Raw genomic sequence first — 26,283 nt, 5'->3', positions numbered from 1 at the left:
TTTAATTAAGTATTGGCCACAATGTCTAAAATAAACTGTATGAAATCTGGTAAAAAGACAGGTGAGAAAGTCCTGCCTAGTCTTCATTGTTCAACTGAGAGTGATGTGTGGTTGGAACTGGTATTTGCACTTTTCCATTTCATCTTTTCTGTGAGCTACTTCTACTTAGTCCCACCCCCAGCCCAAGCATGGGTCATGGCAGTGTAAATGCTACAGTAGCAGTAGTGCCCAATAGAAAATAGTGCCCAATAGAAAAACTCTTAAATCCATGCCCATCAGCTTTCTCTGTGCTTTGTTTTTTCTGTTCTGTCTGGGTTTCCTTGCCATTGCCTCTGAAAGTGAGCTAGCTCCTGCCCAAAAATGTCAAAGGATTAAGATAGTGAGACAACAGCTGGAGTAAGGTGATCTGAAGAATTCTTTGAATTTTGGTTGATAAATACGGTATATTCCATGTTTATATGGTTGTGTGGTAGCTGTTCTGATAACTGTACCTGTAGCATAGCTATATGCATCTCATTTAAATATCTCTCAATTCTTCTGTATGTGGTTTACATGAGTTACAAATAATTGTATCTGATCCTCACAACATCCCTGGGAGCTAAGGAAGTACCATCCTTCAAATGTGCTTGAGGAACACATATGAAGGGAAATTCTTCCTTTACTTGTCTAGAAAATAGTCTTTCTCTCCTTTCTTCCTTCAAATTGTATTTATTTCCAAACTGGACAGAATGAAAATACAGTGTGTTAGACCTGTGCTAGATTTAAGTCAGTTTTTTTAGGTTCATAGGAAATCCAGCATTAGGTCATTGGAAAGGGGGACTGCTTCTGAGTGGGCAAGAGCAGTTAGCAGAGCTGTTCCATCAGCAGGGAACTCCTGCCAATGAGGGCAGGGCAAGAGCAGAGAAGTCAGTCAAACACAGGAGAGAAGAGGGAGGAGGGAAGAGCCCTAGAGTAGAAGTGAAATCAAATGGACTAGAGGAAGAAAGGAATAAACCACTTGAATATTGAGAAATGGCTTGCAATTCTGCTTCAGTATGTAATTTCAGTAAATTCAGACTTACTAAACAATTAAATATTAGTGCCAGTATAGGCAGAATTAGACTGCTCAGTGATTAACTAAGTGCTGTGACTAGTTTGATTTCTGGGTCATGCAGTTATACCAGACCCACTCAAAGGGAAAATTTGACCATAAGTGAAATCTGCCTTTTAAAATTTGAATTTTCAAACAGTGGCTAAAACCATTCATGGTTAAATTTGTTGAGGGTAATTAGATGAGGATGTTTTGATGGTGAATTCTTTCAGGTTATTGTCATAAAAAGTTGAGTACAGTTTGAAGCTATCAGGTCTTTACAGGAAAAAAGCAGTGGCTGTTCTGTCACATGATTTGTTTGCCAATATGATTACTACCTATTAATTTAGCATTAATAGAGTGTAGAATGAAAGAAATTGTTGCTGGTGATGTTAATCATGACAAAATTAAACATTTCACAGAGAAGAGTAAAAAGGAAACATATTTCAAGGTAGCAAAAGCAATGACTAGAATGTGAGAATCTTGTCCATCTTGGGCTTTTTTCAGTCAAGGGATGTAGTCACTGCCATGTTGTGCTGTGTGCTGTCTCCTCTTTTGTTGCCCAGCACTTTGCTTTCACAGACAGGTGCCAAGAACTAATCCTTCTATAGCATTCTGCTTTGTCAAGATCTGAGTCCTTGTTTCTGTGCCTTTTTCTCTGTCTTAAAAGACAGAGATGTCCTAACTCAGCCAAATAGATATCCTGTAGACTTTTTTAGCCACTTTTCTTAGCCGTAGGCAATTTATACAAATTCAAAGAATGGCCTGTCCAAATAACTCTTCTGACCATCATTAAGTTTTGGAGTATGTTATTTTTCTTATTCTGCTGAAGATTTTATTATGTCAGTTACCTTTTCTCAGCACAGTGAACTTCTTGGGTGAGTTGCTCTTCTAGTATGAAGCAGAAATTCTTCTCCTAGCTCTGTTGGTTTATGCTGATTTTCCATAGCTGACAGGTTAATGAACCTGTTGCTTATTTGCATTTGTTGGGTTTCTGGGAGGTGGGATGGGTGAGTTTATCAAAATGTGGTTTGTAGAACAGCGTTCACAAGAAGAAAACCTTGGTTTTCTAAGGTTCCCAGACCAGGTATGCAGTGACTGTTATCTCAGCCAAGCAGACATCTGTGATTCAGTGAAGGCATGGTTGTTGCAGGAGGAGTGTCCAAAGAGAAGCCATCATTTGAAATTCATGGCCTGAAGGTATGACTGTTTATTTAGGAGGATGGGGAGCAGTATTTCAGTCCTTATTTTGACCTGGCCAAAAACTGGTGATTAAGAGGTTCATTTCCCCTATTTCTGGAATATATGTTCCTTTTCCTGGGCAGATTTTCCTGGGCAGAACCCATTTGCTTGCTTGGCTTTCTAAACCTGAGCTTCATATCTATGAGGAGACTCAAAGGGTAAATTCATACATTAATCCAGAGTTTCTCTTCCTGATATGTCGTGGAGAAATGAATGTGTTTGGGCATACTTTCTAGGTTTTTGGTTTCATCTCGGAATGTGTTTATAGCCAACCATTTTCCTGTTACACCTTCTCCTTTTGCCTTCCTTTTTAGCCCAGAAGTTTTTCACTGACCTGACTTAGGAGAAAGGTATTCATAGCTGACAGACTTCTGGCTATTTATGGACTTACTTATTTCCCCTCTACTGTTCTACTTTGTGTTAGGTCCTTGTTCTGAAGGAGAGGCTTCCCTTGCATGTTAGTCCCCTTGCAAATGAAGGGAAAAAACTGCAGCTGCCTTATGGGAGAGGATACAGGGCATTTCTTACATCTCAGTAGTGTCCTTTATTTTCTGCCAGTCTTGCTTTACCCTGATTAGCTGCCACGTAGATGAGAGCAGGAGGCCACCAGGAAACAGAATGGTTGCTTCAAAACCTTGTGCACTGCAGTGGTTTCAAAGGAGTGCATACAAATGCTGTGGATTCTGCTGTCCTAGAGCCTGGAGCAAGCATTGGGTCCTTAAGGTCCTACATTTTCTGCAAATTGACCCAGCCATCCAAAGTGGAAACTACAAGAGAAGATAATTCAGTAGAGCTGGTGAGTCCCTACAAGCACAACTAGTGAATCTGTCATCGCTTGCTGCCTAAGAAGCCAAAGTTAGCTGAAACATTGTTCTTTTATGTAACACAGGGAAAATGGCTCTGGTCCAGGCGATCCAGAAGCCTGAGGAGCCAGACCATCCTGTGATGTTGGCCTGATTAGCTGCAAATAATCCTGGCTCAACTCCCCTGTTCTGTATCTGCTGGTTTTGGTGAGGGGAGGGGGAAGGCTGTGTGTTTCCTAGGCTCTGTGTTTATGAACTGGACTACCCATGCTGTGATCCGTGCAAGAACTGCTTTTAGTGCATGCACAGAACCAAGTGTGGGGGCAGAGAGTGGTTTGTGAGTGCTTGTACAGAAGTGTCTGGATAATTAACTCAGCCATTAGGTAGGAACATTTAAATCCTTGAAGGTCTTTTCTGTGGGAAATACATGATAATCATCTCCTTAGGCACCCAAAAGAGACAAGGTTAGATTCTGATGTCTGCCTAAATTGCACATCAGGAATTCAGGTGCTAGTTTTGAGTCTCACCTGGAATAACTTGTTCCATGTCACAAGGATTTAAACCTAGTCTTACTGCTAGGGTAGCACCATCATCGCTTGGCCATCTTTACTGGCTCATCTGTCTCCACTGACAGCTGGCACAGTACAGTGAGGGCTCTCTCAGTCCAACAGGAACAAATGCCAATTAGCAGGGGAGGGCAGGAGTGGACACAGACCCAAGTCACAGGGGTATTCCAGGATAGCAGGGTTACTCTATTTCAGGTGCTCTCATGGCAGCATCCTAAGCCTTGCATATTAGTTAACCTTTCCCATAGCTGCTGTATGTGAAAGGTCTTTGATCTATGAATGAACCCAACACATGGTGCTTGTTCACTGTATGTTAACAGTAGAGGTATTATTTTTAGCTCCCAAATTATTTTTCTTCGCTATTAGAGCTGAAAGACCTTTCGTCCTTAAGGCAGGCAACTGTTCACAACAGTGTATTGGGGACAATGTGCTACATGAAGCTGACACTTCCATTTGGAACAATTTTTTTTCAGAATGGATAAATGGCTCTTTAAATAGCCATTACAAAATCTAAACAGTAGTCATGTTTTATAAAGTTCTAAAGAGAACTGTTGTCTTTGGAACATGTAATTTGCAGATCTCACTGCAGTAATCCTTGATTTAGAACAATTACAGCACTAAGTGCTTGCCTTTTTTCCCCTTTAAAAAACAAAACCAAACCCCAAACCAAAAGCCAGACAGGTTCCCAGCAAAGGCTGGGATAATTGAATGGAAACATAGCCAAGTCTTGCAAAACTCGAGTATACAGTTGCTATTCTCTCATGAGATATTTTCTCCTGCCATCTGAGAGCCTGGTCACTTGTTTTCATTTTTTAAATTTTTTTTTTAATGTAATCACCAGTTGCTAGAAATAAATATTGCAAGAACTAATATGCTGATTACAGCCTTAAAACTGGGCATGTGTGCAGTGCACACTGGTTTAAGAGGAAGTTGTTTTATAACATTTTAAATTATGAAATTTCTTATGCAACCGAGTTAAAGGGTCATTTATAAACAATCCAATTCCAAAGCTTCCTTAGGCAGTAACTGACCTATGTAATTTCTTGTAGCTTAAGCCTGGCTCAGTCCAGCCTCATGCCAAACAAGATTTGGGAGCTGGAATATAAAGAATGCTGATTCAATGTACAGTTCATAATATTTCTTTCCCACTCAAAAACAGGTGGAGTAGTTCCATCTGTGGCTCCAGAGTCTGGTTTTTTTTACATCCCTTAGTAGAGGTGCTGCTTGCTATGGCAGGAACATCTCAGGCACCACTGGCAGCAGGCAAGCCATGCTGACTCTGGATCTCAGACCATGAAACCAGGCCTTGCACAGCTGATTCTGCAGCCAGCTTCAGTCCCTGACTGAGGAACAATTTATACAGCTACAAGAAATTTAACTGCAGGCCTCTACCTCTTGTGTGGGCATGGAGCATATCCAGAAAGAAGCAAATCCATGTTCGTAATCATCAGCTTAAAACCACTGTCCTTCTCTAAGATTTTGCAAGGAAAATGATATGGAGGGATACTTAATACTTCCACTTGGGCCAAAACTAACTGAGCAGCACAAGGGACATCCCCATTCCTTCTTCCTGGTATGGATGTGAGACTTCTGCTCCCTTTTCAAAGAAAAGGTAATTTTCCCAAATCACTTCAGGTGAGCAAACAGCTAAACAGATACATTGTATTTCCTACCACAGAAGACTGAGCCAAAAGTCTTCAGCCTTATAAGTGACTGTGCCTTCCTGACCTTGTTTCTACCAAAACCCATTTTTGGTTGGTTTTTTTAAAGCCAATTTTAAAGACAGTTAAATTTAATTTTATTACAAAGCTTTTATTAAAAAACAAATGCTCAGCACATTAACTCAAACTGGAATGACAAAAAAAAAATTGGTTGACAGTATTTTTGGCAAAGGCTGTGCCTTACTATTTTAAAAAATGGGTACATCAATGCTCATTTCAACAACTGGCATAAAATCCCACTAACAGGCTAACAAAAACAGATACAAATACAGAACAATTGAAGTAATAATTCAAGTGCTGGGCTTTTTACAAGGAGAAGGGGAATGGGTGAGAAGGAGAACTCACTGCAGTCATATTTGCTGGATGTATTGCTTATGTTTACAGAGTAGATGATGCAAGACTAACATGTCTACTGACCAGCTGACTGTTGTTACATTTATTTAGTTCTATAGGACACTGTATTATATAGACTGAGAGGCCACTATTTGTTACAAATAGTTTAACAAAACAGCCACCTTTTTTCCATACAGATTTTTTCTCTGGCAGAAAAAGAAAAAAAAAGAAAAACTCCTTTTATTTAAAAAGTATTTCAGATTTTTGACACTTGTTTAAGCTCATACCTAGTAAAATATACACCAAAGAAATTACAAACTAAAAGTTAAAATATAAAAGCATTCAAGTTTCTTAAAAAAAGCTAAAACCAAAATTGATCCTGTCGCACCATTAAATAAAAAGAAGGTTGAGCGCGTCATCCTGGTCCAGGCAAATTCCATCCCTCGATGTGCTGTGTGGGGCAGCTGTGGTCTACGGAATTCTGCTGGCTGAAGCAGGCACAGACAGCCATGCTATTGTGTTTGCTGACTCAATATGGACACAGATGAGATGGGGGCTTAAGAGTGCAAGGCAGAGGTGAAGACAAAAGCTGCTCTGCTGACCCAGGAGCTCATTTGCTCTATTTATATCAGGGCTGGACCTCGTGATAGTGAAGGATTTTGGCAGTGATTGTCTTTATGATTCAGTGTCTCTAGCAGTGACATCAGGGTGAATGACATCCTAGACAGACTCCTTGGGGTGGTCTGTGTGGATGAAGGACACACCTAGGGTTTAACAAGCTTCCATCTCCAGAAGGGGTCCTGGTGTCGCCGCCTTTGCTTTGCAAGTTGAGAAAGCATTTCTTTTCCCACCTACAGGGAAGGGGAGGAAAGAGAGAGAGGAGAGTGTGTGATAAAGACTATCTGAAGCCTTAAAAAAAAAAAAAATTCTTCAAACAAGCTGGTGATGGGTCACTGTAACTCTTACAGCTCTATTAGTGGAATGTGAATTACAATGTCAAAGTTAAATGCAGAATTTATTACTACTTGCTTTTGCTTGAAGTTTGCAACTATATTTATGGGAAGTACTTTGCATTGTAAAGAGATACCAACTAGAAAGGTGGGGTTTTAAACATCCAGCATATTACAGAATTTCTTCCCTTTAGTAGTGGATTTCATTTATCTACAACATTTGACCCAGATACCATTACAAAATTAGACATCCTCAGGCTTTAGTACTGCAGTGCAGTGGTTGAGGTCAATTAAACCTCTGTTTCAGAGCCTCAAGCTCTACTCCCTGCAGACATGAAAAAATGCTGTCTTCTGCAAGCAGTTTGGTAGAGGAATGTGGTGGATGAGGCTTGTGTGAACACTGATTCTACCATCCATCCTCATGACTGGGGAGGATTTATTCTGCTCATCAGTGGGGTAGGGAACATCTTCCAGCTGTGTAAGACCCATGGGCCTCCTCCCTAGCAGTAAAGTTCACTAGATCTTGGAAGGATTTATATTCTTAGAGCATGTGAAATGGCCCACAGTACAGGCCTAATAGGAATTGCTGATCCAGAAGAGCACAGTCTAGGTCTCTGGGTTACATCACAGCTGATTTATGAAATTGCCAACTCAACCATCACCCTTGCCATTCTGATCCAGACAAGTGGGTTATAACAGGGTCTCCACCCAAAATCTCTCTAACAAGTTAGACATTATTCCATACATGGACACATGCTCTCCAGTAACTGTTTGGGTATTATTGGTATTTCAGAAAAATCAACATTAACCTCTAGGTCTCCATGTACTACTCAATTGCCTAACAAATAGAAGGTTCAGTGAGCAAAGCTTTTGAGAGTGATCAAAATTAGCACAAGAATGCAGTTCAGTGGAGAAGGTAAACGAATTTTTACCAGAAGAAAGACAAAATGCTTAGTCACATAAAGATACACTGCCAGCACCTTGAGTCACACAAGGCAAGACAGAACAAGTTCATGAAGAAATGGTTTAAACCACAAGTCAAACTTCTTTTAGACTAATCATGATAGATAGACTGCTTAAGCCTGCAAGAGCCACAAGCTGAGTTAATCAGCAAAATTTACATTACATTACATTTCAGCAGTATTTAAACAGGGCCATTTATAACTAAGCACCCACCTCCCATCCGCTACAGCTTCCGTGTAAACCATTACCACACAAAGTGTTTCACTCTTAGTGGCTGAGGAGCATGGCAGCTCCTGAGTAAGGAGTTACACTGCTTCATGTAGTCCAGGCTAGAAAGCCTATAAAACTGATTTTGTACCCTTTGAATTTAATCAGCATAAGCTGAGGTCCGAAAATCGTATTAAACAAGTTGACTCCTTATCAGAGGTCACCCATGTGGCTATTGTTACAGCAGAAAGGAAAGTTGAGGACACTTAACTTTAGCTGCAGACTAAGGTAGAAAAGACCAGCATGTATTGATAGCAAACTGCTCTGTATAGCTTAGATTTAATGCAGACTCCCTTGTTGCCTACATAGTGCCATCCCTGATTCATAAGGAATAGCTTACACCTGCTGCTGGTAGCCACAAAAGCACATTTAAAGCCACTGAGGCCTCTTAAACAGCACAGCTAAAAGTCCACTGGCAAACCAGCAGTTTCAACAGAGGTGGTCTGTATTGACTAATTCAATTCCTATTTCCTCATAAAACCAGCCCATGTCCCAACTAAAAAAAGCCTCCTGAGCTTCCTGCCTTTTTTTATTTTTTATAAAGTAGCGCAGTGCTCCGTAACACGTGCGGATCAAAGAGCTACGAAGGGCTCTACCTTTCCAAGGAGCACGAAAGAGAGGCCAAGCAAACAGCAGAGCAACACTGGGGAGAGCACCCTGCAGCTTTATATTTATTTTGTGCCTTTTCATCCCAGATTTTCAAAGGTTTGGTCCAGGTTGTTCTTCCTGGGAAGGTTTTCCTCTCAGTATTACATGAAAACATTCAGCTTCCTGTTGAGGAATGGCCTTGAGGCGCCAGGCCAGTAGTTCACAGCAGTCTGATACAAGCGCTGTGATTCAGAGCTACTCCCCATTAGCAGCCAGGAATGTCTACTTCACTGAAGGAAATGAAATGCTCTTCTGTTGAGATGGTTCCCTGCCTCCTCCCCCCTTTCCTTACCAGCAAGCTGTCTTTGAAGTCAGGAGGTTAAAATAACGACCGTGGCCTTGCTCTGGTCCTCAGCTTTTTCCAACAGCAGCCATTGCTTCTTTCTCAATCCAGAGGCAGCACTGCAGTGCCTGCCTCCTTTTCATAGCTCCTAACTATGCCCAGCTCCTCCAGAGAGGCTGCAGACAGCATGGTGATTCTGGAAGGGGACAGGCACAGGGAAGCCCCACGCATTTTTATTTCCAAGCAGTACAGCAAATTATAGTGTAGCTATCCTGAAAACAGCATCTAGAACGCAGCCTTTCCCCTGCTGCACATTAAGGCTACACGCTGGAAATTGCTTCTACTGCTGATAAACCAAATAATACCTAAAAAATATGAGTGATGATGGTGTTGCCTTACAGATATAAAACAGGTCAAATCAGGATTCTTTTCAAGAAACCACAGGCATGTGCTAAGGAGACTGAAGACTTCCCACATCTAAGGCTTCACTGGGGGCCTGCAGCTGAAGTCTCGCCAGGCGAGGCATGCCCTAGCAAAGCCCAATCCACAAGTGAAGTCGGCACAAATCAAAGACTGCAATTACAGCTCCCTGGCTGTGGTTAGGCTTCAAAGAAAGTGCTGCAAGTCACATTTTACATATGTGAAGTCTTGAGCCTGAGCCACAATAGGAGGCACTGTCTGTGCCATTTGCAGTGTACATCTGACTGCAGGAGGAAAGGGGAAAAAGAATAAGAAAACAACACCTCGAGTAAGAAACAGACGTAAGATTCAAGAATAATGAAGTGCAAAAAGAAAAGCCTTACTATTGAAGTGATAAAACTAATTCAGGAATTGCTACAGTAAAACTAAATTCTCCTGGCAAGCCTGGGCTCAGTGGCTGAGGGGATCACAAGGGGATCTGAAGTCCTCCCCATGCTTCAGAATGAGATGGATGAAGGGTGGGTCTGCAAAAGTTTTGTTCTCCTCCTCTGGTCTTATAACTTTTCTAGAACAAGGGAGAGAATTATGCAGCTTCATCCAGGTCATGCTAATCAGAAAAGGTTATTGAAGAAAGTCAGGAATGTCCGGATCAGTACAGGAATAAGTACTGAGTAAAAGAGATACCTAACCCTTCACAGAGGGCAAGAGATATTAAACATTTAAAATGAAGTACTTTTTTTCCTACACCTTTCCCTATCACATTGTTTGGATACAGTTCTAAGGAGAGACAAGACTACATATAACAGGCAGTTACATGTATTTTTTTTTTTAAAGAAAAAAGTTCATATCCAAACCTGTCTTTTAATACAGTGCTTCAAACAGCATGGCAAATTCAGGGACCCAAAAGCTGAAACTGTCATTTTCTTTTTAAGTCCAAAATGGACATGTTCAACTTACTGCCAGCCGTGGTTTATTCAATACTCCCAAAACCCGGCTATGCAAAACCAGGTCATTATTTATCAGGGCAGTTCATGGTGTTTGTGAAGTCCCTCTGTATTTTCTTTAACAGCAGAGCTGGAGAGGGTTTCAGGCACAAGCAGATAGAAGCCAGCGCTGCCGTCTGCTCCTCTTCCTGCCCAGCTGTGCCATGGTTTGTGGGTTTAGCCCAAACCAGATCCTTGAGATGTTCAGGGCAAACACAAACAAACACTCCACAACCCTTGTTGTTTCTAAACAAAAAAAGCACCTCCCAACAAAACCCCAGTCATTTAAGTAATCCAATTTGCTGCAGGGTCCCACAAGCTGTTACAAAACATGGATGGAGAGACCTACGGGAGACAGGAAAAAGCCCTCTCTGTAAGAGCTGGATACCAGCAGGCAGCAGAGGAAACTTTTAAAGCTGCCTTTGTATCCAAAGAAATGACATAAAATTGTACCATAAAACTGTAACAGATGCTGCCATGTTGAAACTATGTTAGTAAGAAGCTTTTCTGGGTCTGTCTAACCCCTCCATCCCCCTTGCTACTTTTAACCTCAGTCCATTGCTGCTAACTGTGAATGGAAACTCCAACAGCAAATTATTCACTGTTGTTTTAAATGCCCTGAATTAGCTGCCCCTAAAATACCTCTTCATTGACTACAGGTGGAGCCTGGAGTCCTAACTTCTGTGCTCATAGTTTGGCCTCAGCTAGATGCATTAAGTGAGCAGCAGGAATATTCCTCCCCCAGCCTTCCCAAGCCAGAGGCCTCTTCCAGAGCAGATTAGTTTCAACACAGAAAATGCCCAGGTATTTTAGGGCTCCTGTTTTGTGCAGCTGACGGCAATGGTGCCAAGCAGGTGTGGCTCTTATCAAAGGCCCCAAGTGTAGGCAGCACAAAACTACCAGCTCTATCACTTAGCTAGAATCTTTTAAATTATCTTACTGGAAGACCCAAGACATGTTTTTCCTGTTGGGTGTGGGAGGGGAGAGAGGCTCCATGTTTATAATAAAAACCAGATTGCCTCTAGACAGCTGTCTCTAGCAGCTTCTTAAAGAGGAACAGTATCCTAAAGGCGAGGAAGAGGGAGGAAGAAACAGGCTTGTCTCCTTTCGTATCTTTATGGCATATAATAAATATTCAGGAGACTATTTTTAAAATTATTTGTTTTCTAGACTGAGAGCTAGGAGCACTGAAATTGCTACTTCAGTTTTCACCTGCTGTAACAGAGAAGAACATGAGGTACTGGTAAAGCAATAAGTGAAGATTCTTTCAGAAGAAAGAAATAATGCAGGTACAGTTTCCTCTTTAGATCTTTTTTGTCTGCCACAATTAAACATAGGTTAGAATTTACAGTACTTTGAAAGACAATCTCAACAGTTAAATCTTCTGATATATGGAATAATTTAAACAGTTGCTTTCATGAAACCAAAGGCAAGTCAGATGTAACCTGAATAACTTCTTGAGCTTCCATCAACTCTTCTACGCACAGGCAGCCACAGAGCAACACTAAAAGCATAAGACAACAGTGCACAGAAACCACTACAGAATTCAAACATACCAACTTCACTTTGATGCAATTAACTCATCTCATCATAAAATCTCTACTGGTCCAAAATACACAACAGGAAGTCTGTGTACCTCAAAAGACCCACATATGTGAAGAAAACCAACTGTTCATCAAAATCTAGTCCCACCTAGTGTGTGCATTTGCCTTTACACCATAGAAACCAATTCTGTGTAGTTATTTTGGCAATAATATTTTACCACGTGCAATTTCAGGTATCCCTGAGATGAAGGATAGATAAAAGGCTCTCATAACTCATAAACTCTCAGTTTAACTCTGATACAACTTAGTATTAATGAGGGAACACATATCCTCTAACTTTTGCAAGGAGGAAGCAACTTCAGAAATTATGTCTCTCTGCTCACTTAAGCCTACTTAATTCTCTTCAAGGCCTGATCCCACTGTACTGATGCCTGTGGCAAGAACAGCAATTCAGAGATGGTCACTGGTACCATTTTCCTCAGTTGCCTCTAACCCTGCTCACACATTACACCCCAGTGCCAGTGACACCTTCACTGCACAAATGCTTCCAACATTTGCTTCTGCCCATGGAGGGAGGAGCTGAAAGCTCTTGCTCTGAAAGCTCTCACTAAAGCCCATAACATCTCACTGACTCACCAGGCTCATGTTTTAACTGGCCAGACAGTGGTGTTTCAGCTGGTCATGCTATAAGCTTCCTTCCTTGTACAGCTTTCCAATCTGCAAGCTTTCAAAACTGTTTGCATGGTGCAGTCTTAACAAGCAGGTAAAGGGTCAGAGATTTAAAAGATGACTTGCAAAAAAATTCTTAAAGTAGAGGATTGAGGAACTGACTGGTATAAGAAGGTTTGATCTGTTAGCAGTGAGTTTTGCAATATCATGGTTAACACTGTTTGGTTTTGTTCTGTTCTTTTGGTTAGTTTTGTCTTCAGGATGGCTAGGTTTGCATTCATGTATATCAGAAGAGCTCTTTAATCATAATCTCTAAAATCAGAGGCAAATGGAAGCAAAACTCAGTGTTAGGGTATGCTAGGGTTTGCTAAGCTTTGATAGAACTGCATTTGAATACAATTCTGTTGAAATTACAAGACAGATTTCACCCAAGCTTAGTCTCCAAGCTTCTCTCTTAGAAACAAAGGGGAAAGACTTTGACAGTGCCATAAAAACTTGCTTTCTAGCTCATCAGGAACACAGTGTCAAAAACTCATTTTGAAATTTTTCATGTAAATACACTAAAAAAAGTGAAACTGCAATGCAGACCTGAGAAAAACACTAAAATTCTGAAGTTTGCTTCCAATTGGAAATGAAACAACATTTCAAAACCTTACATCTTATTTATGAAACAGTTTGTTTCTACAGAGTTTTTCTCATGACCTTAGACTTCTCAGTCTGGTGGTGAGTTTACTAAATCCACCAAAATATACCGTTTTTATCCAGAGAAGAATGGTGCACCAGCAGTCAACTCCCTGTCCCCACCCTATCCCACAGGAAGAGTTAGAACAATAGTTGTCCCACTGCTCTCCTTCATTCTAGCCCAAGCCACCTACAGCTAACACCTCAGAAGTGAAACAATAAGGGGTTTTTTAATCACTTGTTGATGTGGTTAAGTTCAAACTTCATTCAGCATCTCTAATTTCACAGTAGGTTCTGCAACTTGAGTATCTCCAACAAAACAAACATATACATCAACCTCCTGAATTACCTATTTTTTCCATTTGTCAGTGTCAATTTAAAGTATGAAAAGCTTCATAACTGACCACACTGCATTTATTTTGCAAAAATCCTTAACATTTTTTCTTATTTCTCTAACCCCATATCTAGTCTAAAGTGTTGCTCATTATCTAGTCTAAAGTGTTCTGTGTTCTTTAATTTGTAAAACCTATGCTTTGCTACTACCCTCACTTATGCCTCCCACAGTGTGATTGCACTGAAAATAGCTCTTCCTTCCTTCCTTCCTTCTTTCCCTCCCTTCACAAGGGCCCTCCACCAGGATGATAATGGGAAGCAGGGACCTGGGTCTGCTCTGCTGCACCTCTCCCAGCAGGTGTCAGTGCCCCTCTGTACCTACCACCTGCATAGTCAGAAGAGCAAACCTATGGCTTCTCTTCAGGTTTGCTCTTCTGACCTTTTCCTTGATGTCAGAAAGCCTGAAAGAGAGGAGGGCTTCTGTCTTTCACCCCAGCAAGATCATTGTCAGATCAGAATTAAGTTGCTGGAGGGACACACAGAAGGGACAGAATGCCATCCAGAGGGATGTGGGCAGGCTTGAGAGGTGGCCTGTGCAAACCTCGTGAAATTTGACAAGTGCCAGGTCCAGCAACTGGGTCAGAGCAATCCCAAATACAGGCTGGGTGGAGGATGGACTGAGAGCAGCTCTGTGGAAGTGTTAGTGGAAGAAACCCAGCCATGTGCACTCACAGCCCAGAAACTCAGTTGTATCCTGGGCTGTATCCAAAGTACCTTGGCCATCAGGGCAAGGGAGGGGATTCTGCCCCTCTAATCCACTCTAGTGAGACCCCACCTGCAGTGCTACATCCAGCTCTGGGGTCCCCAACAGTAAAAGCACACATACTCATTGGACTGATCCCAAAGAAGGCCACAAAGATGCTCAGAGGGCTGGAGCAGCTCTCCTCTGCAGACAGGCTAAGAGAGTTAGGCTTGTTCAGCCTGGAGAAAGTTCCAGTGAAACCTTACAACAGTCTTCCAGTTCCTAAAGGGGCCTACAGGAAAGCTGGAGAGGGACTTCTTACAGTGCCATGTAGTGACAGGACCAGGGGGAGTGGCTTTAAACTGACAGAGGATAGGTTTAGATTGGATATTAGGAAGAAAATTTTTTAATGTGAGGGTGGTGAGGCCCAGGGAAGTTGCCCCATCTCTGGAAGTGTTCAAGGCCAGATTTGATGAGGCTTTGAATAACCTGGTCTAGTGGAAGGTGTCCCTGGCCATGGTGGGGAGGCATTGGAACTTTAAGGTCCCTTTCCATCCTAGCCAGGATCTGTCTGATTGCTATACTCATTTTCTATGGAAATTTTATACCTATCTGAAATAATACAAATATTTTGATCAAGAAAATTTTCTTCTGCTCATTCTGTCCCTCTTGCCTGTGCTGAAGGCCACTATTCATAGGCAAATGGGGAATAGGGAAATATGGGTCACACAGGAAACAATTTTTAAAGCAAATCAGGACAAATCTCTGCACCACCATCACCACACACATTCTCACAGAGACTAACTTCTGTGCAAGTTCTCCAAGCTCTGTTTAAAGCTTCTGAGCAGTCAAGAGCTATGGAAAGGGGTGGAGCATGTGTTTCAATTTGAACTACTCCAGCAGCAATTTCAAGACAACCCAGGTTTGAAAACATGCCTCAGAAAGGAAGGTACCACATCCTCTTTGCATCTCCTTTCTCAGATGCTGGCCAGAAACCCATGGTCAACCACAACCACAGTCATCAGACACTTCTTTTCCACACTATTCTGGCTGGTCCATTTTATAGTCTGCTTTCACGGCCTCACTCCAGTTTATTTTTACGTAATAGGGAAAACATAATCCAGTCATAAACTACTGCCCAAGAATCACTTCTGTGCTGAAATTTGGCTCAAATTTCCACATAGGAAGTTTGAAATGTTAAGATAATTCATTGTTCAAAGTTAAATGGTCTTAATCTGATCCTTTTAAGTACTTCTGATTGCAAATCAGTATTAGTCAAGTTTTCTTGGTTTTGAAAGCTTTGCTAATGTAGATGCTAATTGTCATGGAATTTTGCAAGCCACAAATAAACTTCTCACAGGTTTTCAGATGTCTATTAAGCTTCTCTATCTAAAAGCTACTCTTTTTAGCCCTTGAAGATATGCCAAAACACAATGTTAAATTATGTAGTTTCCCAATTGCATCCTGCCATATGTTGAATGATGAGCCTTTTGGAGTTCTGTACAGAGCAAGTCATAAGAAGTTAAGTACTTCCATGCTGCAGAACAATGAGGAATTTTTCTTAGTACCCTTCTATTTCCTTGCTGATTTTAAAATACTCATGAGATGCTAAAAATCACTGGGTTTTTTTTCTTCCAAAAGTCAGACTGGATAGGAAATTAGAAATCTCCACTTCCAAGACAGAATTGGTTCTATTTACAAATCTCCTAGAAGGCTGTGCTTAAAGTAAAAAAAAACCACCACTCACCTTTCAGAAAGGTGCTCAACAGGTGATCTCTACATTGTCCTTTACCTTAGCTTTTCTCATTTCTCCTTCCCTCCCTGGCCTCAACTCAATTTATTTTTTAGCATTATCAAGCTTAGTTCCACTCTTGGTTGATTTCAAAAGAAGAGAATAAATAACACTTATTTCTTCAAGAAATCAAAGTTATTTCAAACAGTTTGTTGGGCCACATCAACTGTAAACAAAATCCTTCCGGGGACAGTTCCACAACTCTTGAAGGACACACTTTGGAGTAACCCAGGATAATATAGCAAAGACTGGTGCAGAGGGTCACAGTATTCCTAGTACATTCTGAAGTGTTTTACAGATTGGCCCTTCAGTAGGTTGGAGTTCACAGAACTCTGTTCAATCCTAAGCAGTGAAGCCATAAGATGCCTCCCGCTGTGTACAACTCTTGGAAAAGGGGCAACTTAATGCTACCACCTTGACTTTACCACTCTATTCATGTTCAAGTCATAAAGCAGGATTAGAGGTCCACCTTAAAAATCAGTTACTTGCTGAATGTTCATGGACAAAAAAAAAAAAAAAAAACCAACAAAAACCCCACACCCAAAACTATCACAGTATCTTAAATCATGTCTGTTTGCATGTCTCTTCCGTTACTTTCCTCTGAACATCCCACCACACAACCCTCCCACCATTTCATCCTTCTCACTTACATCACTGTAATTACAGCCCTGGTTGATCTCCTTTGTGCTGATCTTGAGATTCTTTCTTTGGTCTTGCCACCTACTCATTTCTGATTCTTCTCAGATAACAGAACGCTTGTCTCCTTCCCAGACCTCCCACCCTCCTTCTCCCTCTTCCTTACACCATCCACACGAGTAAGAAAGCTATTCCCAAACTTATTATCTCCATCCAGTAAAGACTACAACAGCTCTGCTGTGGGCCTGGTAAGATATTATGCTTGTGGGCAAAACATTCTTTGGATTAGGCCTGCAGAGGGCAAGAGCCTTAACCTTCAGAAGTTTACTTTGAAGTCTGGTTGATTCAGGTTTCCTAAATCATTCTGTGCATCTACTTCCAGCAAGAGCACATCTGCACATCTCCAGTGCAGATCATTCACTCAGCATGAAACACTTAAGAGAGGCTGCCTTCACATGCATATAGAGTCAACAGCACACTTCCCCTTCCCTGAAGAACATACTACTGTTCTCAGACTCTGTGTTACAAATTGCCTGAAGACAGAGAGACAGATATTGCCAACAGTTTCCACACTGTTACAAAGCCTAAGAGGACACAGGAAGGCAGCAGTGTAAAGGTCAAAGGGAGAGAAAAAACCTCCACACTCAGAACATTCAACCTGTAATACCGAAAATGCAGAGAAACTCCAACAAAAGTAGGTCAGCATAGGCAAGACTGTAAGACATCCAAGAAACCAAGTATTTCCTGGTTTTACGCTGTCACTTGAACCTTAGTTGTATTCCAATCCCAATCAAATACTCTGCATGAGTTCAGATAAAATTATGAGTATTTTGCCTACTGGTACTGTGTTAAGATCAAAGTGAAAAATATTCACAACAGTCATGGACCTGGGCAACTAAGCTGAAATATCCATTATAAAACTCAAGGTTAAAGCACTTTATTTTTCAGTAGGTATAATGCTCTAAGTAACAATATTTTACAGCTACATTTGTTGTATAGGCTACAGAACCCCAACACTGCAATCCACATCTCAAAGCAGCATGACTCAGGCACATTGCAAAGGGTAAGGCTGCCTGCTTGCCTGAAAAACTTCTGCTTATTAGGAAGAAAAAAAGAGCACAAATTTTGTCTTTTCACTTTACTTTAGCTTAAAAAAACCCAACAAACACACCACCAAAGTCTTGTCTTAAGTTTAGACTAACCAGCATAATGGCATAACTTCAGAAGAGGCTTGAATCATGCTGACTGCTGACTGACACACCGCACACAGCAAAGTGAAGTTGGCTTTCTCAGGCCTAGAAAGTCCAAGCAGAGCAGAAGACCAACAGGAGCCTGCTTTGCTGGCTGCTCTTGAGTACCACAGGGAACCCGTGGCCAAACAAGGCAGAGGAAGAGGACAGAGCCCGTTTCTCATACAGCATGTAGGTGATTTGGAAAAGTCAGGGTTTTGTTGGTTTTTTTGTATGATTCCTGGAATTCTTGGGGATCTCCCAAGTGCAATATAGGTTAGTAGCTTAGAAGCTACTATTACTTCAAATTAATGCCATTCCTACTAGAAAACACATCACGCTGACAGAAAGAGAAGGACCAGCCTTCCAACACAGACACTGAGAAATTAGAATCTCACTGTGGTACTGTGTGCACTCACAAGCTGACTAGATGGTGTTATTGCACATGTGTAATCACTAGGCATTCCACCCTCAGTGCAGGTAATATGATATAAAGAAAGAAAACACATGCTGGAAATACAATAACCACAAAAAACCCCAACCTGCACCACAAATGAAATATCACTGTTACAGCTGTGGGAGAAATTCTTGAAACAACTGAAATACAGTCCCATTTTCTTAGCAGGTGTTTTGTTAGTATACAGGTGAATAAATTATTTTTAAAAGGTGTACCCAGCCAGCCAGAATCTTGTTGATGTCAGGACATAAAATGTGCTTCAAAGCCAGCATTTACCCTGCTCTTATATGAGCTGTGACAGTCTGGGAGGGCTTGCACCACTTAATAAACCCAGCCCTGGTTCACAGGCAGACTTGCATTGAGTCAGTGAGGTGTGATCAATTTGAAAATATTACGGTTAAGCAGTGAAATGGTGAACATCTAATAGATAGCCGGTATAAAAACCATCAGTAATCAAAGTAACATTAGCTTTGGGATATGGTAGTTTTGCAATTTTTGCTAAATCCATATTATTGCATAAAATTTATAAGAAGCCATATTTTACAATTCAGTTTTATCAGCAGGAAAGCTTTAGAGATGTTCTTACCATGCTTCAGATGTAGGCAGCTGTCATTCTGGGGCCTGTACCTGTAGAAGATTGTTTTCCTTTAACAAATTTCTGTTACAGAGTTTTTGCACATTCCAAGTAAGTTTGTTTGCTACAGTGTTACATGGAATTTTTTTGTGTGTATTTTTTGGTTTTGTTGTTTAGGTTTTTTTATGGTTCTTATACCAGCCATTTTTTGTTGGGGAAAACAGGATGTTTCTTTATACATATTTTAAAGACAAAGAGGAAACCTCACTGATGCTTTTAGCCAACCTACTAGGCAGCTGTTAGTGTACAAAGAAATGTAAAATACAGTGAGATAAAATACAGTTACTACAAAAGGTCTGTGTAAAGCTTCCAGTGTCCAAAAATACCACACAGTATTTGAGCCATAGTTAAGTCTAAAGATGACACAACACAGATTGAGGAGAAAAGCAAAGGTAAAACAGGACAGGGTTTGCAGCAATGCATAAGTTCAGCCAAAGATGTTGATGCCATCAGGACTCAGAAAGTTGTAAGGGAAAGCAGGCATGGGTTGTGTGCATGTTCACAAGCTTACATTCCAAGTGAAATATCTTCAAACATCCATCAGAAGCAAGTGTTAGACGAAAGCTCGTAAAAATTAAATAGCGCAAGCCCTGGTTTCTAAAATATACCTGAGGTGAATGGCAAGTACGAGGTGGTCATGGCCTACCTGATGCTGATTCCTGCAACTTTTCTCTCTTCCTCTTCTTTTTCTTCCCCTGAAAAACAGGAAATTTTATCATGCCATTCACAGAACTTCTTTTTTGTCACTTACCTCACAGCAAAAGTCATCTGGACACTGAAAATGTTAGGGAAAAACCCAATTATTTTCAGGGTAGCTTTTCTCTCCCAATTTTAACGAGTTCAATGGTAACAAAGTTTGCTCTGAGCATCTATGGAGAAATATGCACATCAGCAATACATATATTTATATCCACATGGAATTACAATTTCTGGCAGTTTTTCAACTAACACTGGCAGCTGCAAGCACCGAAAAGACTTCTCACGCTCAATAATCTGATGACACATATGTTGATATCATAATTTATGGCTCTTACAAGAACTCTGCACACATTCAGATACTTACACTGTCATACATGGTAGGAGCAGACAGGGTGTTGAAAGTACCTAGGACGACCATCACTTGTCTCCAGGGTGCAAACCAGCCAACAAAAACTGTTCTGATAATGCTGGTACCTGAACCAAAGCCAAGTCTGGTGTGGCTGTGCCTAGAGAGCACGCTCTGCAATAACCAAACAGCAGAGACTGTACAGCAGAGCACCCTTAACATGGCTGAAGTGCAGAACACAAATAAGTGCCTGGCAGCTGTCTTTCTGAGAGACCACACTGGCCACAGCCTGCCAACCTACACACTGAGCCTTCTCCTGCACCCCATCTATGGAAATGGCCATAGCTCCTGCTTCACACAGTCTATCAACTGAAACAAAAGGTCAGCTTAGACCCACAATTTTAAACCTCAATCATCTTGCATCACCTTAACCACCACTGATATTCCTCCATATGTCTTGTCTTTATTGCCCTCTATAATCAGTGAAAGCGTTTTGTGTGTGTTTTAGGAAAAAATCATATCCATTTATATTTTAAAGAAGCCACCAGACAGGCTGCAACAGATGAGCTCTGGCAAAGGCTGATGCAGTTGCTGTGAGCAGGGCTGCAGCCTGCTGTCCATCCTCTGGCCCCCACTCTCAAGGCTGGCAGCTGCATGTCCCAGCACAGAGCATGCCACACACACACAGTGGCCTCAGAGGGGAAGGGCTGAGGTGCTGGGACACATCTTTCCACAAGCTGGCTCTGCAAAGTACTGGGATGGACAGTAGGTGATGTGAGAAACCACCTCAAACCCCTGCAGTGCTCACTGATTGATAGGACAGCAAGGGAGGACTCCAAATACAGACTGTGGTGAAGCTCCAGCACATGAACTTAAGTAGCCTCCACTCTGCTCTGACAGTCTGGGCCTGCCTGATTCTCAAGCTCCTGTCCTTATTTATCCCAAGGCTGGCAACTGGGCTGGCCAATGCCTTGTGAGCAAGATTCCAAAGTCAGGACCAAGACTACAAGTTGGAAAACACATTTCAAGGGCTCTGGGGAGCTCCCAGCAATATGCTTTATCTCTTAGGCACCAATGCAATGCTTTTTTGAGAGAAAGTGCATTAATGCAGATGTTAACACGGAAAAGTCTTGGGAGGAAGATTTGTTTTGTTCTCTATGTCAGGCTGACTTCAAGTGCTAAAACATAAACTGAAAGCTGATCTGAGATCTACCTATGAGATAACACAAGTGAACAAATAGGAGGCTGGGCTGAAAACTAGTTGTCAGCATTCCCAAGTAAGATAGTTTCTGACAACTGCAGCACACATCGACCCTCACATTGTGAAAATATTGTAACATTGTGCTTCTCATGTCTACCACACAATTTTGCATGACTGCTTTGGGTACCAGTAATAAAAAGATATGAAAAAGATAGTTTCAACAGTTGAATAACAATGTTTAACATTTTCTTCGAATTCCTAAAATCAGGCAAAATTCCTAAAACCAGGCAAACCAAAATAGAAGAAGTAAAACCAAACAGTACACTTCTTTCACTTGTACTGTTTTGTGAAACAGAAGAACCATCCCTAAGTAACTTCCAACCCTCAAAACACTGCAGTAATACCTGTGATAAATAATTAAAATTTCACTTTTTGACGGCCTAAGTTAGGAAAACCAAAGAGAAAAAAAAAAGATGCCATATATCTGAAAAGGTTTCAGTGATAAACTGTGCTCTCCTATGATCACTGTCTGACCAGCACTGCAGAGCGTGTGCATTCCTGGAGAGGCAGAGGGGAGGGCTGCAGGAGGAAGCCAGCAGAGTTCTTCATTGTAACATACAGGACTGGAGTATGTCAGAGCTATACTTCCACACAGGATGTAGGCTGGAAGCACATCAAAGAGATAACTCATACGTGCCACCTCACACTCTCCAAATGTCTGTCAAGGCATTTCAGAAAGCGCAGGTCCGCTGCTCGTGCTGTGTGGCACAGGCTGGGGCAGAGCACAGGGTTTCTCAAAGCCAACATGACCAAACAGCACAGGAGGACCATCCTGAAGCCTGATGTCCAGTAAGCACGAGCTGACAAGACTCCAAAGTGGTGTGATTTTCCAGCAAGTCAATTTGAGACAAGCTAAACCCCCTAGTTTCCAGGGAGTCTTTCCCTAAGACCCTGTTTGTTCCCAGCTATTCTTCAAGGCAGCTCTGTTGACACGGTCTGGCTACTGGAAATAAACCCTACCTGTGTAGTGTCAGGACAGTTTATTGGCCATATAAAAAGGACAGAAAGAAGGTGCTAGGGCTTTCAGCTGTGGCTGTGCTTACAAAACTAGGCATGCATGTCAGCAAGACCAGGGCATTTCCTTCAGAGATAATCACATAGTATCTGTGTCAATGCATTCTCTGCTAGTTTCTACAGTTTCTGTTAACACTGAGTTTAGATACCTCAATCCTCAATGTCCAAAGACATCACTGAAGTTGAGAAAAACTGCTGTCACCCTAATACAGAAGGAAAATTGAGCCAAATATAGCATGTACATTTCCTATCCCAGGAGGTGGTGTCACATCTAATGGAGGGACAGAAAGGAGCTCAGAGCTCAGGTTAGGATCAGTCTCTCAGGACTGCAGCTTCTGAGTTTGATATCATCACATTTGGCTACACTGACAGCTCATTGTAGGCACCAGAGTGCAACCATGCAGTGTAGGCTATCTGATATTTAATTATAAAACAAGAGTAACTGTAAGAAAACTTATTAACATATACATACATACATATATATATATATATATATGTATAACAGTAGGCTCTACCATGAAGGTTACTTACACAAGATTTGCACAGATGGACCATTCTGAATTAATTTCAGCTGAAGTTTAGTCTGCATTGAGACCCCTAAGCTTGCAGTTCTCTTGAAAATAAAACATCCCTTTTTTCACAGGTCTAAGAAAGATTTCTGGATAAGTTATCAGATAGAAAATGAGGGAAAATTCAGAGCTGTACAGTACAACATGAGCTTCCAGACAGTACTGGCCATTGTCTTAGGAAAAAAACTTTCCATGCTATTTTTTCCCCTCAAAAACTGTGAATTTTGTAAAAAGCATCTCAACAACAAAATAGCAAGTTTTCTGGGTGCTTGAAGTGAAAACAAATATAAAGTTTATGTTATGTGTATGTCCACCATCGCTTCATCCAGAACTTTCCACAAGTTGCAGAGAAAAAGAATAAACAATAATAATTTTAGAAGTTACAAAAAGAAAGTGAATTTTAAAAAAGAACCTTCAAGTGAGTGACTTACATAGTTGTCTCTTGCAGACCAGCCTGGATAAAGCTGCATGTGTAGCTGCCTTTCTTTACGAGCTAGTTCATAATATTTTGCTTGTTCTTCACGGGAGAGAGCATGCCACTGCAAACAAAATAAACACACCTTTAGACTAGGAACTAACTTATACCTAGGCAACAGATGACTTGAGCAAGTGTTTTAGTGACTTTGATTCAGTCCTTCCCCACTGCAAAAATGAAATCCATTAGCAATTACAAGCACCTGTGTTTATTAACGACTTTCAGGCATTTGTCAGCTCTGTAACTGCCAAGTGCCTTGAGCAAGACAAAATTATTTATGGAAACAGGGCTCACCAAATAATCTGCTCACAGAACCGTTCTCTCCCAACACTACTTAAAAAAACCAACAAACAAACAAAAGCAAACCCCAACAAGAAAACAGCAACAAAACCCAGCCTTTAGCTGCTGACAGAACTGAGGGAGTTTGTGCTGCTTTTAAAGGGCAGCAATCTCCCCTTGACAGAAGGGTCTGCTCTCTTGGTTTCAAGCAGCCCCTAGACACAAGTTTTCAATGCCAACACAGAAGGCTTTCTGTGCACCAGCAAACCTGTTCAAAAATCAACTTTTGGGTATTTCTAAGTATTGAACTTTAAGGTACCTGCTTTCTGATTGAAAAAGGAAATGACAACTGCAAAAGTTTCAAAGGTAAAGAAATCACAGAACTACAGTCTTACAAATTATATGAGTTGACCTCTGTAGCCAAGCAAGAATAAATCTCCTGGTTTCATGTACTTAAAAATAAAAACATCCCCCCCCAAAAAAAAAAAGCAAACAAAAATACCTCACAACCTGCACATTTGGAAAGGTACCAGCTACATTAGTATCTAATAATTTTGTTCTTGTTGAAACACCTATCAAAGCCCTGAACCAGAAAGAGTAAAGGCCTTTTATTTAGAATTAAGTTCCACTGCTGCAGCATTAGATACATCTTCTTGTTTGACAACATCCATGGGGAAGTAAGAAGAGACATGTTATGAAAGAAATCCAAAAGCCAGACAAACAATCATTAAGAAATCATTAAGACATTCATACAAGACTAACATACAGAACTAAGATTTCAGATCACATCACTTTTGTATGATTTAATATGTTGTTTGGTTACACAGCAGAGGATGGCTCTTGTCTGCCTTGACTTGGCAAATTGGATGTGTTGTTGAGAGCCCAGGAGCTCAGACTGTCTGTAACTCTCAAACTCTGCAGGCACATTCAAAAACTGAAGGTGCTGAACACAATGCTGTGGCATCAGGGAGCCCAGCAGCATGCAAAGTGTCAGCTCAAGAGAACAGAGGTGGCTCCTCCTCTGGGACAGCACAGGGTAAATAATGACCAGGATGACTGAACACAAAACATTTGACAATAATTAATGCCCAAGCAATTGGATAACTCATGCCCCGTTTGCACCACAGGAGAAGTGGAATTTGAGGTACTTTCACAGAGAACAGTAACTTGAAAAGAGGAGTCCAAGCTGCAGAAAAAGCACACAAGACTGAGGCTGATTCCTTACCAAAACAGAGATAAATAAGCCACTGCCCTGGTTCAGGCCAAGAAAACAAGGATGACACACTAAGCAACTAAGATCAGTCATCTGGGACTGCCTTCACCTGTAAGGGTAATTCACAGATCACAGAATACTGTGAGTTGGAAGGGACTCTGGAGGATCATCAAGTCCAACTCTTAAGCAAATGGCCCATACATGATACTAGAGACTTGCATGAAAGCATGGAAAAGGCAAGCACCAAGATGTCCTTTAAGGGGAGGTAACAAGAACAACAGCAGAAGACTGCATGAACTGGGACAAGTACCAGTAGATTTCAGCTCTGTTTGGAGGGGAAAGTCTTCCAACTGTAATAGAAAAGGAGCACTTTAAGGTCATGTACAGATTTCCCACTTAAAAGTACAGGGTTTTCAGAGAGTCACAGTGCCTCTCAATAGTGCTTTGGTCAGTCATCAAAAGGAAGTATTCACGGGGAATTTGAATAATCCCTACTCAAACTCAGATCAATACAGAAGTCACCCCTTTCCTCATTTCTGGGAGTCAATTGCAAAATGAGGATTTACCTCTACTGCCTTCCCTTGCAAGAACAACACTGGCAGAGAGCACAAAGGCTGTCTGTGAGTTGGCCTGCATAGGGTTTTTTGTGAGCTTGGAATGCACAAAACACACCTACCATGCCACAGAAGCATACAGCTCTCAGCATGGCTCTGCTGCATGAACTGGGATCATCAGTACACAGCTGATGGCTTCAGAGACATTCAAAACTTGGCTGGGAAGGTTCCTGAGCAACCTGATGTAACTGGACCTGCTTTGTGAAGATGTTGGACTACATGACCATGGCTACAACTGGACCACGTTATATTCACTTTTGAGTTTCAACTCCAGTGGCATCCAGTGTTCATCTCTGAATGATCCCTTCCTGCCCTGATGGACACTATCCTAAGGGAGGATCCAGAATGTGATTAGAATGCTCCTTCCATGTGTGACTGAGGGTATTTAATGTTTGAGATGCTGACACCATAACATGAGTGGAACAAACGCAAATTTGATGATGTTGCTAATGCTGAAAAAAGAAAATCAAATCAAGATACTGTTTTTATTTTTGTTGCATGTTTTATCTTCTATAGCTAATTTGATAGTTGCACATCAGTTATCACCTCAAGCAGAAAGCCAGGCTTCACACCCAGCTAAAGGGAAACACAAATTAGCAGCACACGTGAGCGCTCACAAACCCTGCTGTACATACCCTTCTGCCAAGGATCTGGTTGATAGCTGCACTTTCTTTCAGAGTACACTCTGCTACAACGTTTGCTCTCATTTCTTTCATGTACAACATGAAAGCATTCAGAGGTTTCTTAATATGAGGTCTTTTTGGCTCTTGTTCTTTTCTCTGTTCGTGCTGAGGCTTCCTAAAACGTGGTTGGGAAAGGGAAAGGAAAGGAAATAAAGCATTAATTTG

General features: G+C 41.4%; 1 protein-coding gene across 6 annotated transcripts in view; it reads right to left on the bottom strand.

The window, feature by feature from the left end:
• Nucleotides 1–5,471: 5,471 nt before the first annotated feature.
• Nucleotides 5,472–26,283, bottom strand: part of LEF1 (lymphoid enhancer binding factor 1) — a 71,113-nt gene continuing 50,301 nt past the window's right edge. For 4 of the 6 annotated variants that reach the window (XM_077177164.1, XM_054632651.2, XM_054632654.2 and 1 more), the window contains 4 exons: nucleotides 26,071–26,233; nucleotides 23,286–23,393; nucleotides 19,612–19,660; nucleotides 5,472–6,585 (listed from right to left, as the gene is read on the bottom strand). In XM_077177164.1, coding sequence (XP_077033279.1) covers nucleotides 6,506–6,585; nucleotides 19,612–19,660; nucleotides 23,286–23,393; nucleotides 26,071–26,233 — 400 coding nt within the window. In that variant the 3' untranslated portion in view covers nucleotides 5,472–6,505. Of the gene's footprint in view, nucleotides 6,586–18,917; nucleotides 18,959–19,611; nucleotides 19,661–23,285; nucleotides 23,394–26,070; nucleotides 26,234–26,283 lie in introns of all 6 variants that reach the window. The other 2 variants (XM_054632653.2, XM_054632655.2) reach the window with 1 other exon arrangement.

Source organism: Agelaius phoeniceus, chromosome 4, assembly GCF_051311805.1.
Source record: "Agelaius phoeniceus isolate bAgePho1 chromosome 4, bAgePho1.hap1, whole genome shotgun sequence".
NCBI lineage: Eukaryota > Metazoa > Chordata > Aves > Passeriformes > Icteridae > Agelaius > Agelaius phoeniceus.
This window is presented reverse-complemented; position numbering and strand designations above follow the sequence as displayed.